Below are 19,955 nucleotides of genomic sequence, written 5' to 3'. Positions count from 1 at the left end.
ACCACCCCACAGATTAGGTCTGGGATGGAAGTACCTCTAACTGTAAATATAAATCTGTGGTAGGGCTACAACCAAGGCCAATCAATTACAATTTCACTTTGACAGATTTCCTTGAACTGATTTCTATTCAAATGGGGTCTTTTAAAATGGACACAGCCAGAAAAAAAAAAAAATACATGACTTAAAGTGCTTATGATTTAAATTACAAGACTTCTTATGGATAGCATTCCAGCATCAGGACCTCAAATCTTATGCTTAAATTTTGAAATTATAATTTACTTCACAATAAATTCATATGAAAAATCTAGGAGGAGAGTGTACCATTTAAATTAAGCCATTAGATTTATAAGCTTAGTTCTAAGCGGCAGTAAGCAGCTGTTTTAACAGTTAGCTGCAGCGTGGCTTTAGGCTCAGATATGTAAATGAATTCTAAGACATAGGGTACTAACCTTCCTCAAAACTGCTTGGCAGACCCCACCTTCTAAATGAGTTAATCTAAAGGTCACCACCAGCACACGGCCTTTTATCCGGGTGGAAGCCCCACTCCTTCTTCCTCGCCAACGGGATGTACGAGTGATGAAACATGAAGTTTAAACAAGATCATTCTAGTCATGTGAGCCCGACTGACACATTCCCACGAAACAGGGTCTGAGCAAGCCGAGCCCGCTTTTATGCTCTGCCTCTCTTGCTCCCTCCTCTCATCTATTCAACTGGGAAAAAACTGCAGCTGATAAGCTTCCTTTGTTCAGATTTCTGTTTCATTTCACAACAAGCCTACCCTACCTCAAGAATGTCTTCTAGAACATAGGCTTCCATCTCGGCCGCGGTCTCCACCATGTCTGCTCACACTGCCATGTTTCTCCCTGCACTGTGATTAGATCGCTGCCAGCAGGAACACTCCTGTGTCAGCAAGGGAACAGGAAGTGGAATGTTCTATTGCAGGCCTCCAGCAGCTAAGCAGTTCACGAGCCAGGCATCTACCAAAAGAGCAGGGGTGACTCCCTGGGTAGTTTTTAAAGATGCAGAAGCCCTATTCCAGAGCAAACTTCTCTGTCAAGTGATTTCAACAGACAAGAGGCAATGTCTCTTAGTTTGCTTGAATTATATAAAAGCCTAGAATTTTAAAAATAATTGTTATTTATTTTTTAAAGCTATTAATAGTCTGGCTTTCTGGCTGAACAAAAGAGCCTGAAGTGGGTTACACAGCAACTTATCCATAGTAAAAGCCTTGTGGTGAAATTAATGGCTATATAAAAATGAAAAGGAGGAAACAAAATAATGCCAAGTGAGGAATTTGTAAGATCAAGTAAATGGATTATATAATATATAAAGTTGTTAATTCTGAAATATCAGAAATAATTGCCTTAATATACTTTTTAAAATCTATCTATCTACCTATCTGCAAACAGAGGAAAGTGAATATGGGCAGACCAGTGGCCCTCTGCCAACTCCAGGCACATACACCGCTTTTGCATCTGGCTTTATGTGGGCACAGGGGAATCCAACCTAGGCCTTCGGGCTTTGCAAGCAAAAAACCTTTAACCCTTGAACCATCTCTCCAGCCCCAATATAAACTTTTTAAATGATAAACTGCTTGTGTATAAATTGTAAACACCTACAAGAGCAAGATTAATATTAAACTCACTTATGAGTACCACAACAAGACAATATACACTATGGAACATTCATTTTCAGGCAGTTTCATGAATTAACTTTGCTTACCACAGAAACAATGTTTCTTTTCCTTTACCATAAATACCAGAGAGAATGACATACCGATGGTACGTACATCCAGTGTCCTGGGGTCAAGCCTAACAGATTCACAGGACACAGAATGAGAAAGCATCTTCTACCTAGTTCCTGGCATTGGGAAGGCACAGTCAGTGTGCCAGACAATGTATAAGCTTTGTTTTTTGTAAAATGTGCTATTTAAAACATACATAACCACCCAGCCATGGGATAATAATTTTAAATTATCATACTGTGCTTACTATATGCCACCCGAAATGCTTTGTATAAATTTACTCATTTAAGCTCTCATCCCATAATGATGCATATTGTGCACATTTTAAAGATGTGGAAACAAGGGCACAGAACATAACTTCTCCGGGTGATATTTTTTGCATTTTATAGGTAAGGAATGCATTTCTCAGAGTGTGCAGTTACTTAACAAAGACAAAGCCAGATTCAAACCCAGAATTGTGTGACCTGAAAGTCCAAGTGGCATAAACAACAGATGGCTTATGTCGTGTCTCCTTCAAGCATGCCTGAGGTCTGTCCAATACAGAAACCTGCTTGTCCTCTGACAGCTTCTCAGTGCAATTCCCACCACTAAGACTGGGTGGAAGGAGGAACCAGCAAACTGAATCTTTCAAATAAACTTCTTCACCTTTAGATTTAAGATACGCAAACTGGGCTAGAGAGATGGCTTAGCGGTTAAGCTCTTGCCTGTGAAGCCTAAGGACCCTGGTTCGAGGCTCGATTCCCCAGGACCCACATTAGCCAGATGCACAAGGGGGCACACGCATCTGGAATTCATCTGCAGTAGCTGGAGGCCCTGGCACGCCCATTCTCTCTATTTCTCTCTCTCTGCCTCTTTCTCTGTCTGTCACTCTCAAATAAGTAAATTAAAATAAACCAAAAAAAATTATAAAAAAAAGATATGTGAACCAAGTTTCTAGAACTGGGTAGAGTTCAAAGAACTCAGGGCTGGAGAGCTTACTTCTTTGATAGAGTATATATAGCCTTTCCAAGTGCTGTGTGTGTGGTTAAACAAACAGGGCCTAAAATTCATCAAGCCAAGCATCACGCTGTCTCTCTGTTGCAGTCTATGTTTTCTGGTATTTTTTACTTGTTCCTGTTTCTGAAAGTGTGAGACTCAAGCCCTGTGTGTGCTGAGCACACACTCCACCACAAAGCTGCACTCTATGCTCACATGGAACTAGTTTTGATGACAAACATACATATGCACTGTGACAATATTTTTAGCTCACCGAAAAAGACACTGGAAGAGGTCAATTAGAGCAGAATATATATTTCAAATTTTTTGAGGCAGGGTCTCACTTTAGCCCAGGCTGACCTGGAACTCACTCTGTAGTTCCAGGCTGGCTTCGAACTCAGAGATATTACCTCTGCCTCCCACATGCTGGGATTTTAGGTGTACGCCACCATGTCCAGCTAATTTTTTTAATTCTTTGTTGTGTGTCAAAAATATTTTCCCAGGGAGCTGGGCGTGATGGCACACATCTTTAATCCCAGGACCAAGGAGGCAGAGGTAGGAGGATCACTGTGAGTTCGAGGCCAGCCCGGGACTACACAATGAGTTCCAGGTCAGCCTGGGCTAGAGTGAGACCCTACCTCAAAAAAACAAAACAAAACAAAAAAAATATTTTCCCATTATTTTTACTTTTGAGACTACCTTGTTAATGTAATGACCTATGTGACATGACATTTTCTTGCCCTGAATAACTGGTGTGGCAGTGGGGAATCAAACCTGGATCCCTGTGCCTGTCACACAACAAGTATATGCCACGGAGCTATATTCCAGCATAATCATTTTTAAATTTTGTAAGTATTTTTTATTTATTTTGAGAGAGACAGAGGGAGGAAGGAAGGGACAGAATGGGCATACCAGGGCCTCTTGCTGCTATAATAAATGAAATCCAGAAGCATGCATCACTTTGTGGACCTGGCCTTATGTGGGCACTGTGGAACAGGCCAGCAGGCTTTGTAATCAAGTGCCTCTAACTGCTGAGCCTTCTCCCCAGCCCCAAGCATAATGGCATACAGGTTTTTGTTTGTAATCAAGTGCCTCTAACTGCTGAGCCTTCTCCCCAGCCCCAAGCATAATGGCATACAGGTTTTTGTTTGTAATCAAGTGCCTCTAACTGCTGAGCCTTCTCCCCAGCCCCAAGCATAATGGCATACTGGTTTTTGTTTGTAATCAAGTGCCTCTAACTGCTGAGCCTTCTCCCCAGCCCCAAGCATAATGGCATACTGGTTTTTGTTTGTTTGTAATCAAGTGCCTCTAACTGCTGAGCCTTCTCCCCAGCCCCAAGCATAATGGCATACTGGTTTTTGTTTGTTTGGTTGGTTTTGGTTTTTTTCATGGTAGAGTCTCACTCTATCCCAGGCTGACCTGGAATTCACTAATTAGTCTCGGGGTGGCCTTGAACTCACAATGATCCTCCTGCCTCTGCCTCCTGAGTGCTGAGATTAAAGGCATGCACAATCACACCCAGCTAAGCATGTTTTTATGAGCCACTTCTTATAAAAAGTTTCTTGGAGCTGAAGAGATGGCCTATCAGTTAAAGATGCTTGCCTTCAAAATCTAAGGATCTACGTTCAATTCTCCAGGTCCCACACAAGCCAGATGCACATTGTGACTCATACATCTGGAGTGCATTTATAATGGCTAGAATGTGCCTCTGGTGCCCGTAAGTGCCCTGGTGTGCCCATATCCTCTGCAACCCCCCAATAAATAAAAATAAAAAGCAAAAAGTTCTCTTCCCATCAATTGCTTTTCCTATTACAAGAAAGGTAGTACTTCATAATCTGCATGTTCAAACAAAATGAAGACAGATATTATAATCATTCAACCCCTATAAAAACAAAGTACTAAAAGCAATTTTTATTAATTTTTAAGATATATGAGAGCTGGAGTTCCCTGCAAAAGCCAAAAGACCCAAGTTTGACTCCCCAGGACCTACATAAGCCAGAGATACACAAGGTGGTGCATGCATCTGGAGTTCATTTGCAGCTGCTAGAGGCCTTGGAGTGCCCATTCTCTCTTTCTCTTTCAAATAAAAAAATATAAAATATTATTTAAGAAATGAGGGCTGGAGAGATGGGTTAGCGGCTAAAGCACTTGCCTGTGAAGTTTAAGGACTCATGTTTGACTCTCCAGGTCCCACATAAGCCAGACTCACAGTGATACAAGTGTGTAAGGTCACACATGCACACAAGGGGGTGCTCATGTCTGAAGTTTCACTACAGTGGCTGGAGGCCCTGGAGCATCAATTCTCTCCCTCTTGCCTAGGAAAAAAGACAGTCTGTTGGGCTTGCCTCAATATATATATATATGTATATGTATATGTATATGTGTATATATATATATATATATATATATATATATATATATATATATATATAAATATATACATACACACACATACATACATACATACATACATACATACATACATACATGAAATTTGGGCTAGAGAGATAGCTTACTGGTTGGGGAGTTTGCTTGCAAGCCTGAGAGACCAGGTTCAAATTCCCAGTACCCATATAAAGCCAGGTGCACAAAGCTGAGCATGTATCTGGACTTTCTTTGTAGAACCAAGAGGGAGGGACGAGAGAATAGGTGCACCAGGGCCTCTAGCCACTACAAACAAACTCCAGAAGCATGGGCTAACTTGTGCATCTCGCTTTAAATGGGTACTGGGAAATCAAACCCTGTTGTTAGGCTTTGTAGGCAAGTGTCTTTAACTCCTTAACCATCTCTCCAGCCCTACTTAAAAGAATTTCTTTAAAAGGATGTGGTTAAAAGAAAATGTTCAAAGTCAGCACATTAGAATAGTCCATCCTCACTTTACCTTCCATACCTTCTAAACCAGCCATGACTAGATTCTAGATGTATTTGTAACTTAGAATAATCTTCTGATTGTCAGTAGTTTTTAAAATTTTATTAACCATCCAGTTTTTACTTATAACATATATGCAGATATTGTCACAGTGTAGAACATACTACACACAGAGAGTCTGGGGACATAACTCAGTGTAGAGCTCTTGTCATACACATACAAGATGCTAGGACCCAATACCCAATACAAAAGTAAGTTAAATTAAATGAAAAGAAGAAAAAGTTAAGCGTCTCAAGATGACAACAGGGAAGGTGGGGAAAAGAGGACGATGTCTGCCCAAGGGAACTACTAAGGGATCACCACAGTTTCCTACTGGGAAAGAGGAACTCAGAAATGCGCTTTTCCAGGCCTGAGGAAAGAACAGGTGTAGAGTGTGTGTGTGTGTGTGTGTGTATTTACATATACATACATACATACACATACATATATACATATATGTATATTATTATATATACATATATACATATATGTATATATGTATGTATGTATATTGCTTCAGAGATGGCTTAGCAGTTAAGGCGCTTATATGCAAAGCCTAACGACCCAAATCTGATTCCCCAATACCAACATAAAGCCTGATACACAAGTTGGCATGTGCTTCTGGAGTTTCTTTGCAGTGGCTGGAGACCCTGGTGCACCCATTCTCTCTTTCTCATCTGTCTCTCTCAAATTAAATAACTTGAAAAATATATGTACACACACACACACACACACACACAAGAGAGATACACAGAGGAGGATGTGCACAGGTTAAAAGCAAACAGTATGTGGTTTACGTAAGTGACTTGAGCATTTTGGCATCAGTTCTCAACAGACACCACTGGAAGGTGGAAAGACAACTGTACTTTGTGTAACCCCACTGTGTTTGTGCATGTGCATGTTCTATGGGAGAGGCATGTATTGCATGTATGTAGGAGTAGCAAAAACTTCAAGTATCATTTCTTCAAAATGCTACATTTTTTAAGAGGTTTCTCATTGGCCTAGAGCTCACCAAGAAGGCTAGACTGGCCAGAGAGCCCCAAGGACCCCTCTGCCTCTACCTCCTCAGTGGTAAGATTATAGGCACAGGCCACCACACCCAGCATTTTCACATGGTTCTGGGATCAAATTCAGGCCCTCATGCTTGAGAGGCAAGCTCCTTACCTACTGAGCCATCTCCCCAGCCCGCACACTCATTTCTGAAAGTAACGCTCCATCACGTCTACTCAGACATGCACGTCTCTGATTTTAGAACACTGCTCAGATTTCTACACAAGAACTGTACGATAACTTCATCAGCCTACTATTAATAGATAAACATTTATATTGTGTCTAACATTAAACAATTCTGTAATGGACCCCAATATCCCCACTCACTCTGCACATGCCAAAATAAACTGTACAGTAAAAGTCCCAGGATGCATATGTACAAAAGCTTTAACTAGTCTATACCTACAGTAGCCTGCCTGCTTCTCTACAAATACAGAGCAGTGTGGACACAAACTTGTTTGTGGTGGTCTGAATCTACTCTCCAGCTGATAGAAATTTGGGAGATGGAGCCTTGCTTGTTGGAGTGTTCGAGCCAGCTCCCCTTTGCCAGAACCCAGCTCACTCTCCTGATGCTGCTGGACACCTGCTGTGACAGAGGTGAGTCCTGCCTCTGCTCGTGCCATGCTTTCCCTGCCATCATGGAGCTTCCCCACTAGACTGTAAACCAGAACAAATACTGTCCTCCATGAACTGCTTCTGGTTGTGCTGTATCCCAACAACACAAAAGTAACTCAACAACCATCTCTAGGGCTGCACTAAAATTTCTCAGGTGAAAGGGCTCATGAGTGAAAAACATTCAAGAAACCTTGCTTTACAGAAAAACCTTATTATGAAAGTATTAGTCACGATACAGATGAACAAAATGAGGTCAAATAACTTTCCCCAATGTACATAGTACTGAGGATTCAACAGTAGATGCTAGCTCAATTTTAGCCTATATTGTGTTTTTTTCTAGGAGAAATAATAGGTGAATAAAAGAAATACATAGGTAAGGCTTATTTCAGAATGTGATTTTATATCAGGTACAATATTTGTGAAGTACTCATGTGCCTGGGGTTTAAAGAAACTAAAATACAGGTTGGAGGGATGGCTTAGCAGTTAAGGCACTTGCTTATGAAGCCTAAGGACCCAGGTTTGATTATCCAGATCCCATGTACACCAGATGCACAAGGTGGCACATGCATCTGGAGTTGATTTGCAGTGGCTAGAGGCCCTGGCATGTTTCTTTCTTTCTCTCTCTCCTCTCCCTCTCTGTCTCGAATAAATAATTTTTTAAAAAAATTTAAATGATAAAAATTTGACCCTTTCATAGCTATCCTTTGATTAAAAGTTTTCAAAAAAAAATCCTGCTATGTAGTGAGTATTTGATTAAGTATTAATATTTGATTAAGACATGTAAGTCCTAACACCATAAGTTTCCTAAACGAAGGAATGATTCCTTTTGTCAAGCTAAGCTGTCCTTCTAAACTCTACGTAACACAAAACAAAGCTAATGCATAAAAAAATAAGCAAAAATTCCTGCAATATCAAGTCTGAGTGATTTTTTTATGTCTTTCTAAAAAAAAACCAGGAACAGGCTGAAGTATGTGAGAACTCTCTCACATTTAGTGATGCCGAACTAGGTGAGAACTCCCTCACATTTAGTGAGGAAGAAGTAGGTGAGAACTCCCTCACATTAAGTAAGGCTGAAGTATGTGAGAACTCTCTCACATTTAGTGATGCCGAAGTAGGTGAGAACTCCCTCACATTTAGTGAGGCTGAAGTAGGTGAGAACTCCCTCACATTTAGTGAGGCAGAAGTAGGTGAGAACTTCCTCACATTTAGTAAGGCTGAAGTAGGTGAGAACTCCCTCACACTAATAATGCTGAAGTAGGTGAGAACTTCCTCACATTTAGTAAGGCTGAAGTAGGTGAGAACTCCCTCACACTAATAATGCTGAAGTAGGTGAGAACTCTCTCATATTTAGTAAGGCTGAAGTAGGTGAGAATTCCCTCACATTAAGTAATGCTAACTTAGGTAAGAACCTCCTCACCCTATTAAGACTGAAGGAAGCAGGCTGGAGAGATGGCTTAGCGGTTAAGTGCTTGCCTGTGAAGCCTAAGGACCCTGGTTCAAGGCTCGGTTCCCCAGGTCCCACGTTAGCCAGATGCACAAGGGGGCGCATGCGTCTGGAGTTCGTTTGCAGAGGCTGGAAGCCCTGGCGCGCCCATTCTCTCTCTCTCCCTCTATCTGTCTTTCTCTCTGTGTCTGTCGCTCTCAAATAAATAAATAAATTAAAAAATATTAAAAAAAAAAAAAGACTGAAGGAAGCAAGAACTCCCTCAACACTAAGGCACATTCACAATGTCAAGCCCAACACAGTACTTGGATCTTTTGTTGCAGACAGAAGGCTGTGTTGAAGTTAAGGTTTTATGGAGGCAGAATAAAGGTAAACATCAAGGAGCAGTCCCCAAAGCAACCTAGGACTGTGCAAAGTTTCTGAGATTAAGAAATAACATGATGAAACTTTTTCTCAGAACTCTAGTACTGTCTGCTAAGTCAGAGCACAAGGGCCACAGGAATGTGGACTATTCACTTATCACACCAGAAAAGACTGAACAGAAAAAGGTGTACATCCCAATTACTGTTCTCTCCCCCTCATTATTAACAGTATGATTATTGAAAACTTTAAAGTTCTAGGGAAATAAAGAATATAAACTTTAAGTATAGACACTGTAGGTCTAATAATTTAGAATATAGCTTGTGTATAAAGTAAGTTACTAACATTTCTGCCTCTTCCTTACAGAACATATATCCTTAACCTGTGGTACAAATTCCACCTAAAACAATTCACATACATATTCACAACTGAGAAGTTGTACTGGCAATCTGTAAATTTAATAATATAATCAAGTTAAATTGGAAAGAAAAATAAAGAGATTTTTCTATTTAAAAAGAAACAGGGCTGGAGAGATGGCTTAGCAGTTAAGTGCTTGCTTGTGAAGCCTAAGGACCCCAGTTCAAGGCTCGATTCCCCAGGACCCACATTAGCCAGATGCACAGGGGGCGCACACATCTGGAGTTCATTTGCAGGGGCTGGAAGCCCTAGCACGTCCATTCTGTCTCTGTCTGTCGCTCTCAAATAAAAAAATAAAATAAAATAAAAAGAAACAGCCAAGTATCTTAAATAGTCACTACATTTTGGGGGGGCTCAAGGGAATGGCTTTGTGGTCAAGGCATTTGCCTGCAAAGCCAAAGGACCCAGGTTTGATTCCCCAGGACCCACGTTAGCCAAATGCACAAGGGGTGCACGCATTTGGAGTTCGTTTGCAGTGGTTGGAGGCTCTGGCGCACCCATTCTCTCCCTCTCACCCTCTTTCTCTGTCAAATACATAAATAAAAATAAAAATTATGTTCTAGGGCTGGAGAGATGGCTGAGCGGTTAAGTATTTGCCTGTGAAGCTGAAGGACCCCAGTTCGACTCTGGATTCCCCAAGACCCACATTAACCAGATGCACAAGGGGGCGCACACATCTCGAGTTCATTTGCAGTGGCTGGAGGCCCTGGTGTGCCAATTCTCTCTCCCTCTCTCTATCTGCCTCTTTCTCTGTCTCTCTCAAGTAAATAAATAAATGTGAACAAAAAAATTAAAATATATATATTTTAAATAGTCACTACTTTTTCATAAGGCTCTATTTCATTAATTTTATTATTTTTTGGTTTTGAAGCAGGTTCTCATTCCTCCCCAGACTGACTTGGATCTCACTCTGTAGTCCCAGGTTGGCCTCAGACTCATGGCACTCCTCCCACCTCTGCCTCCCAAATGCTGGGATTTCAATAAAGGCATCTGCCATCACACCTAGCCAACCTCATTCTATTTTAACCACTACTATTTATGGAAGCCCTAGCTAATGTTTTCATACTTGGTCCCCTAAGTCATAATAAAAGAAAGGATTTAGCCGGGCGTGGTAGCGCATGCCTTTAATCCCAGCACTCGGGAGGCAAAGGTAGGAGGATCTCTGTGAGTTCAAGGCCACCCTGAGACTCCATAGAGAATTCCAGGTCAGCCTGGGCTAAAGTGAGACCCTATCTCAAAAAAAAAAAAAAAAAAAAAGGATTGCCATGCTCCTATGGGAGGCTCTGAGAGATGACATCTTACTCACCTGCAAGCATGAAATAAGAGGTGAAGATCTAAATCAGCATTCTTTCCAATCCACACTGAGAATGCCCAACAATAGGCCATCACCCACAAGGTGTACACTGTGATCTGACACTTCAGCTATGGTGAAGGATGGTGATTTACACACAATCCTTCGTTCATACAACCCATTTGAAGTGCCATTACATAAGCATTTTCAAGATAAGCTTGGGGAACCCCAAAATGAGCAATATGAACTAGCTCCATTCAAAGTTTTCTGGAGATAAGGACAACGACCTGTAGAGACTATCTACATGGAAACCTGTTTTGGACAATGGAGCACACAGGAGCTACATACTGATACTAGAAACTTTCAGTGCCAGGGATGGGGTACCTTCCATTGAGTTGTTGACCACAGAGGTCCCTGATTTCCCACCAGGAATAGATAAGACCCTACTGTTTAAGACTCCACATACTTGGGCTGCAAGATCACTGAAACCCTGCTGGAGCTGAATTGAAAACCTCCTCCATGTAGACCAGCTGACAGAAAGCTAGAAAAAGCCATGTTGTGTACACTTCAATAGGAAAGAGAGAAATCACCAGTGAAGATACCCAACAGTGGATACTACAAGCCTTATATTTGGCCATCCAGGACAAATGAGCCAACTGGTGCAATAGTGACACATCTGTTATGGGGGAAACCAACCGCCCTCTAATTTGACTGGAGGCCTGTTCCATGGGACGGAACACATCCTGACACTGGAAACGTAGGGTTGTAATATCTGCTGGTGTCTGGCTAAATGTATGTATTATGCTCACCAAACTGCCCAGGTAGGCACTTTTCTTAATGTTCATACCCATATATTAATGCTACTCTCACTTTTGGTTAGAGAGGCTTCTCTTTTCAGATGACAGTGACCTTGGGATGGCTCAGAAGGCACCATGGTGCTGAGAAGAAGTGACAGAGGAGTCCTCAGCACTGCAATATCTCTATCACACCTTCCATGGCTCAGGGCCCATTGTGAATATCCATAACCTCACAGTGCCTGATACTACCTACACAAGACTATCGTTAATAGGAGGAAAAGATGATGACATCAAAATAAAAGAGACACTGATTGAGAGGAGAAGGGGATATGATGGAGAGTGGAGTTTTTAAGGGGAAAGTGTGGGGAGGGAGGACATTACTATGGGATATTGTTTATAATTATGGAACTTGTAAATTTTTTAAAAAAAGAAAGAAAAAATATTGGGTTGGAGAGATTGCTTAGCATTTAAGGCACTTGCTTAGGAAGCGAAGACCCAGGTTTGATTCCCCAGAACCCACATAGAGCCAAATGGACATTGTGGCCCTTGAATGTGGGATTTGTTTGCAGTGGCTGGAGGCCCTGATGTGCCCAGTCTGTCTTACTGCCTCTTTCTCTCTCAAATAAATAAATTAAAATAAAATAAAATATTAAAAAAAAATTTTATGCTACCCAAAAAAAAAAAAATGCCACTCCTTGAGCCAGGTATGGTGGTACTAGCCTGCAATCCTCCACTCAGAAGGCTGTGGACAGTGAATTACAAAATGGTGGCCAGACTGGCTACATGTAAAGACCTTGTCTAAAAATAAGAAACACTCCTGTCAGGTGTAGTGGTACATGCCTTTAATCCCAGCATTTGGGAGGTTGAGACAGGAGGATAACAATGAGTTCAAGGCCAGCCTGAGACTACATAGTGAATTCCAGGTCAGCCTAGAGCAAGACCCTACCTCGAAAAAAAAAATTTTTTTTGAAAACTGCCAGGCTGGAGTGATGGCTCAGAGGTTATGGTACTTGCCTACAATGCCTAACAAATGGGTTCCATTCCCAGTGCCACATAAAGCCAGACTACGAAGTGATGCATGTATTGGAATTCATGTGTAGAGGCTAGGGGTCCTGGTGCACCCACTCATTTTCTCTTCTCTTTCTCTCTCCTTGCCAATGGATTTTTTTTTTTTTTTAAATAAAGGCAAACAAAAGCACAGCTCAATGGAAGACTATGCATATGGCCCTGGGATCAACTGCCAGCACCACAAGAAAAATATCTATGGATTCTGTGAAAAATTCATGTCTAACCATAAAAACCTGACACAGCATTATCTATGTATCAGACAAGGTGAAGCTGCTTGGTACAGACTTCAGTTTGAACAATGAGGCACAGAGCGGTGCAGGCAAGTGCACACAGTCTAATCCAGTGTCATTCTGCAGTGCCATGGAGTCAAGGACTACTTCACATGGTAGCAAGACGAGTATGAAGCAGCTAGGGCAATGGAGCGAATGCCTGGAAACACAAAGTTCAGTTCCCACTTCCTCCATGAGCCTAGGTGTAAATGGACTAAATGAAAAGAAAAAGACAGAGCAGCCAAGAGGTGGAAGCAACACACAGATATCCATCAACTGATGGTCATATAAACACAGTATGATGGACACATATAGGAGAGAGAGTATTATTCCGCCTTAAAATGGAAATCCTGTCACACTACATAACACAGACAAACCTTGAAAACATTTTGTAAATGGAAATAAGTCATTAGATGGTTCCAATTACAAGAGTTATTTAAGTAGAAAATTCAAAAAAAAACAAAAAGTAAATAGTGACTAAAGGCCAGGAGGGGGCAATATGGAGTTATTCAGTAGACTTAGCACACTTTTAACTTTGCACAACATAGATTATCTCTAATACTACTAGGCTGTACATTTAAAATGTTCAGTTTAATTTGCATTGTTTACAATGTGTGAAAATTTGTTATCACAAAAAGCATGTACTGCATTAATTTTTAAATAACTAGAAATCAAATAAAAGCACTTGTTTAAAACTGTTGGCTCCTCAGTACCATGTACTTACTTTTTTATATTTTCACTTATTAATTTGCATAGTGGGGGGACACCAGGGCCTCTTGCTGCTGCAAACAAACTCCAGATGTGTCGTAGTTACCTTTTCATTGCTGGCACAAAGACCCCAAACAAAAGCAGCTAATGTAAGGGAAGTTTTTCATGTTGGTTCATAGTCTTAAGAAGTTCCATAATGGCAGGAGAAAGCATGGCATGATCAGAGGCTGGACATCACCTCTGCCACAGCAGGTAGACAACAGCAGCAGGAGAGTAAGCCAAACTCTAGCAAAAGGGAGCACCCCTAAGCCCATCCCCAACCACACATCTCTTGCAGCAAGGCTCTTCCTCCCAAACTGCCATTAGCTGGGAACAAGCATTCAAAACACCTGAGTTTATAGGGGACTTCTGATTCAAACCACCACAAAATCCATGTGCTACTTTTTCTGTCTAGTTTGATGTGGATATTTGCAATCAAACTTGGCCCAGCAAGCTTTGCAAGCAAGCACCTTTAACCATTGAGCCACTTCCCCAACCTAGTATAATGTGCTTTAAATAGTAACACACACTGGACGAGAAAGCACTTGCCTTTGAAGCAGGAGGCTCTGAGTGGGCCCCAGTGCCACACAAAAATGCCAGGCATGATGGCGCATACTTGTAACCCCATTCTGGGGAGAAGACAGATGTATCCTTGGGGCCCACTGGCCAGCCAGTCTAGTCGATTAGAGACCTTGTCTAAAACCATGTGACACCAAATGTGCCAACTGGTACAGCAGTAGTAGCCTGTGATGGGGAAACCAACTGCTAACTGGACTGGAGGCCTACTCCACAGGAGGGAGTACATGTCTGGTACTGAAAACCAAGTCAAAAGCCTATGACGAGGGAGGTTATAAGGCCTAGGGGAGTAATGTGAGCTGGTGTCTGGCTAAATGCATATATTATGCTCATCAAACTGCCCTGTAAGCACTTTTCTTAATGTCCATACCCATACATTAGTGCTACCCTCACTTTTGGATAGAAAACTTCTCGTTTCGGGTGGCGGTGACCTTGGGATGACTCAGAAGGCACCATGGTGCTGAGAAGAAGTGACAGAGGAGTGCTCAGCTCTGAGACATTGCTATCACACCTTCCGAGGCTCGGGGTCCATTGAAGAAGAGTTGGCAGAAAGAATCTAAGAGCCAAAGGAAAGGTACAGCTATTGCAATGCACTCTGCCAGACACAAAATAGCCTGGATATCTATGACCTCTCTGTGTCTGACACTACCTACACAAGAACCTCATAATAGGAGGAAAAGATGATGACATCAAAATTAAAGACAGACTAATTGACAAGGGGAGAGGATATGATGGAGAGTGGATTTGTGATGGGGAAAGTGGAAGAGGGGAGGGAATTGTGATTTATTGTCTATAAATATGAAAGCTGCCAGTAAAAACTTAAAAATAAAATAAAAAGAGTATTTTAAAAAACATGTGGTCAGTATTCCTGAAGAATGATGTCCAAGCCTCTCCACTTACCTCAACATGAACATATATGCACCCATGCATATACATGCTTTTTTTCTTTTCTTTTCTTTTTTTGGTGACAGGGTGCTTGCCCAACATGCAGAGCAGGAAGACACCCTGTGTTTCACACCAAGTTTAACAACCCAAAAAACAAAAAAAAAAAACCCTTTTTGTTCATCATCTCTACCCTTGGCTTTGTTTTTGTTCCAAAGTCAGTCAACAGATTGGTCAGTATCTTGATGACCAACATACGCTTTTCTCCCTCCCTCCCTTTCCCCTCCAAAGTAGGGTCACACTCTTCATAGTCCCAGGCTAGCCTCGATCTCTGTAGTCCCAGGCTGGCCTCAAGCTCACAGAAATCCTCCTACCTCTGCCTTCGGAGTGCTGGGATTCAAGACATATGCCTGGCTTCCTTTTTCTTTTCTTTTTTTGAGGTGGGTCTCACTCTGTGCCAAGACCGGCCTTTAAGTCACGACAGTCCTACCTCAGCTTCTCAAATGCTGGGATTATAGGCGTGAGGTAACATCCAACTAAATTTTTAAGCTTTCCACCTTCCCTAGCCAGCAACTTTTCTATGATCCGACCCTCCCCACCAGGCAGCCCATCTTGGGTCGCAGTAGCCCACTGCCAAGGAAGAGGACGGTGAGACACGTCCTAGTTCACCAGCCTTTCTAGGCTCCACAGGGCGCCTCACCGGTAACCTGGACGCCAGGGCTGACATGGCTCCTCTCTTGGCTCCCTTGAGGCCAAAACTGAAGAAGGAAGTTGAACAAGTAAGAGTCCTGGGGTGGGTTTGAAGGAACCCTAGGAGTGTAGACCTTCCTCCTGGCTCACAGGAAAGGCTGAACATCAGGACCCAGCATCTAGTGTTCTGAAGGAGGTGTGGCTGTGTAGGAAAGCGTGGCCTGGAGGAGTAACTGGACAGTAAGAGGTGGCGGGAGGTCAGCCTGAGACCTGAGATGCACTGAGGGCACTGGGACCTAGGCTCCAGGACCTGGGTGAACATGTATGTTCCCTGACTTCAACACACATTTTTTAAAAAGTAACATGTAAGATGAAAAAGGAAGATAGGTACATAAAAGTAAATCTATGAAATGTCAGTCTTATTTTATGTATGGAAAAAAATATTTACTTTCCCCTGGTAAATTAAAATGAAATGGGTAATCTTTATAGAAATATAACAACATATTTTTGAATTTAAATCCAATACAGTGTTAGAATAGTGGTACATCATAGCATTTTACAAACATGATTCAGTATTAGGTCATCTGTGACTGCAATTATGAGAGTGAGGCCATAGGCAGATAAATGTCATCTCCATTTCAATAGACTACACAGATCAGGGCTAGAGATAAGGCTCAGTGGGTAAAGGCACCTGTTTGTAAAGCCTCACGTTCCAGGATCTATTCCCGAGGACCCACGTAAAGCCAGATACACAAAGTGGAGCAGGTGTATGGAGCTCATTTTCACTTCGGCAAGAGGCCCTGGTGCACCCACTAATTATCTTTCATTCATTCATTCAGTCTCTCCCCTCTCTGCTCACAAATAAAATAAAAACATTAAAAACAATACTTTTCAAGGCCACTTGAGACTACATAGGTCAGCTTGGGCTAGAGGAGACCCTACCTCAGAAAAAAAAGATAGAAAATAAAAAAGAAATGAAATCAATTTTAACTGGGCATGAAGACATACAACTTGAAATCCAACGCTCAGAAGACAAGCATGAATGCCAGAATGGTCTTCATGGCAAGGCCCTATCTCACACAACCCAACCCAAACATGTACTTGATAAGTATTTCTGCATTATTCCTGATAATTTATGAGCTAAGAGAAAGAGACGCTGCTAAAATATACTTGCATTACACATAATGGTTACACAAGTGCAGTTTTATTAAAATAAGAGAAAGTAAAAGTAGCCTTTATTAGCTTCGACAATCAACATTCTGGAGACATTTAAGACTTACGGAGTAAGAGGAAGAAAGAAACGGTTTTTTACTTGGAAAATAAAAGACAAAACTATATAGTGCAGTCAATGAAAGTACTTTAGTTGTCATATACAAGATAAAAAAGTATCATGAGAGCTAAAAGGATGGCTTAGTGGTTAAGGTGTTCGTCTGCAAAGCCAAAGGACCCAGGTTCGTTTCCCCAGGACCCACATTAGCCAAACACACATGGGGACGCATGCATCTGGAGTTTGTCTTCAGTGGCTGGAGGCCCTGACGTGCCCATGCTCAGTCTTTCTCTTACTCCCTCTCTCTCTTCTCTTCCCCTTTGTCTGTTACATGAATAAAAATAAAATATTTTTTTAAAGTATCATAACAGGTTCCTATCAGGAAGTATAATGAGCAGGGCATGATGGTGCATGACTTTAATCCTAGCACTTGGGAGGCAGAGGTAGGAGGATCACGAGTTCAAGGGCAACCTGAGACTACACAGTGAATTCCAGGCCAGACTGGGCTACAGTGAGACCCTAATTCAAAAAAGAAAAAAAAGGAAGCATAATGGAAGAAAATATACAACTCATGACAGCAATAATACCTACAAAGCAGGGCTGGAGAGATGGCTTAGTGGTTAAGGCACTTGCCTGCAAAGCCAAAGGACCCAGATTTGACTCCCCAGAACCCACATAAACCAGATGCACAAGGTAACCCAACTGTGTGGAGTTTGTTTGCAGCAGCTAGAGGCCTTGGAGCATACACCTCTCACTCGCTCTTTCAAATGAATTAAAAAAAAAAAAACCTGTATGAAAATTATGTAACTTTATTTTTAAAAGATGAGGGGTGTCCAAAAAATAGAAGAATGTAGTTATGTTTGAATATACAATGTTCCCTATAGTTTCATGGTCCCCAGATGGAAGCACTGTTTGGGAAGATGGAGTCTTGCAACAGGAAGTGGGGGGGGGGTCCCTTGGGTTTTTGAGCCTAACCCGTCTTCTTGTTTATTCGTTGCTTTCTGGCTGTAAGTGATCAGCCCAGCCTCCTGCTCCTGTTGTCATGCCTTCCCCTCAAAACTGTACCCTAAATAAGCCCTTTCCTTCTTTAGGTCGCTTCTGGTCAAGTGCTCAGAGCCAAGAGAAAGTAACAAGTACACCATGTTTTTGGGTTGGTCAATGCTATGCATCTGAGTTCCACTCCAAATCTCAGTGTACAACGTACACCCTACCCAAACATAAGATTACTCTGTGGCAATTTACAAAAGGCAATCCTAAAGCACATCTCAGGGGTCAAACATGCAACTCTTGACAAGATCCATGACAGAAAGCCATCTTCTTATACATCAATGCAGGCTATGAGACTACATTAATCACATAAATCCACAGGTAATTGATGAATTCTGACAGCAATTTCACAAGACTGAAATGTTAATGATTGATGCTGATGTGGACATAGTAGTAAGTAATAAACAAATGTCTGTTAGGTATTTCAGGATGTCAAACGTTCAAAATTAACCCCTCTATACACATAAACATGTTAAGTGGTAAGCATATATAAAAGTGGTCACTGTAGTATTTACTACTACTAAAGCTTAGAGATGACCAGCAGGTCTTCTGTTTCTTACCAGAGGCAACTTATAAGCAGAAAGGAAAATGAAGGTAGAAAAGGAGGGGTGGAAGAGCAAGTTTCCTTCAACAATCCTGAAGAGGAAGATGAGAAGATAACGAAGAGCCAAGGGAGAACATTCCAGAAGCAAAAGGACCCCAAGCTAGAGAAGTCTACCTGTTTGAAGAATTTTCCCGTTCAGAGTAACATGAAAATAATTTGAAAATAATACAAAATGAGACCAGAAAAACAGAAACAGCCAGAAAGTCTTATAGGGCAAATGAGGACCAACGAGAACTTAAGTGATTTACATTTCAGAAAGAGTATCGCAGTTGTTGAATGAAGCATGGGGTGGAGAAAGGAAGGAAAAGGGAGCTTATGGAGGGAGGAGACCAAATTAGGAGACTCCTCTGAACTCCACGCAGTGTCAGTCAGTGGAGGCAATGCAGTAACAGGGGAGGGGAACAATGTTTGGAGGGGTTTCCCTTCCCACCCTCCCATCTCAGCAGCAGGACCCTTCGGAAAGCCACTCTGTGAGGATCAGTGGGAACAATTGGGTTTCTACACAGGTAGCGTAACATGATCTAACACTGAGCTAAGTGTCTTTCCTTAATGACAGTGTGTGGTTCAAGAATAAAGTTATGGCCCAAGCCAGCCAACAACGTTATTTTAGAAACCAGTAATGACATTTCCTCTTGTACTGTCAGCCATAAGGAAATTTAATCTTTGATTTCTCCTAATAGTCACACTTCCCTTCTTCCTTCAGCAATAGGACAATTACCTGGGCACGTGGCACAGAGCAAGATCAAAACGCAAAGTCACCTAACTGTGTTTGACCAATGGAATACATAAGAAGTGAGATCGGAAACACCTTGGCCAATTCTTTAAAAGGAAGAAGCTATCCATGCTCACCTTTCTTTTTCTTACTTTCCATGTGCTACACTTTAATTTCCTAAGGTTGTTGTACAAAACACCACAGAATGACTTAGCATTTTCTCATAGTTCTAGAAGACAGAAGTCAAGATCAACCGACACGATTTCTCTTGAGACTTCCTGCCTTGGCTTGCAGATGGCCATCTCTTATTTGTATCTCCACATGTCTGTCTGTCTGTCTGTGCACACGTGCAGATTCCTGACTAATCAACGTCCTCTTCTCATAAGGAAACCTGTCAGACTGAATTAGAACCTATCCATATAACCTTCATCACCTCTGCAAAGGCAGACAGGCTGGGACAGACTTGATGTTGATGAGCCAGACCAACATCAT

At 41.8% G+C, this 19,955-nt stretch overlaps 1 protein-coding gene across 5 annotated transcripts in view; it reads right to left on the bottom strand.

Moving 5' to 3' along the window:
* Window positions 1–914, bottom strand: part of Ankrd17 (ankyrin repeat domain 17) — a 130,497-nt gene extending 129,583 nt beyond the window's left edge. For all 5 annotated transcript variants that reach the window (XM_004665353.3, XM_045130224.1, XM_045130221.1 and 2 more), the window contains exon 1: window positions 784–914. In XM_004665353.3, the coding sequence (XP_004665410.2) occupies window positions 784–837 (54 nt within the window). In that variant the 5' untranslated portion in view covers window positions 838–914. The remainder of the gene's footprint in view (window positions 1–783) is intronic.
* Between the last annotated feature and the right edge of the window lie 19,041 nt (window positions 915–19,955).

The sequence above is a fragment of the Jaculus jaculus genome, chromosome 11 (assembly GCF_020740685.1).
Source record: "Jaculus jaculus isolate mJacJac1 chromosome 11, mJacJac1.mat.Y.cur, whole genome shotgun sequence".
NCBI classification, from domain to species: Eukaryota; Metazoa; Chordata; class Mammalia; order Rodentia; family Dipodidae; genus Jaculus; species Jaculus jaculus.
This window is presented reverse-complemented; position numbering and strand designations above follow the sequence as displayed.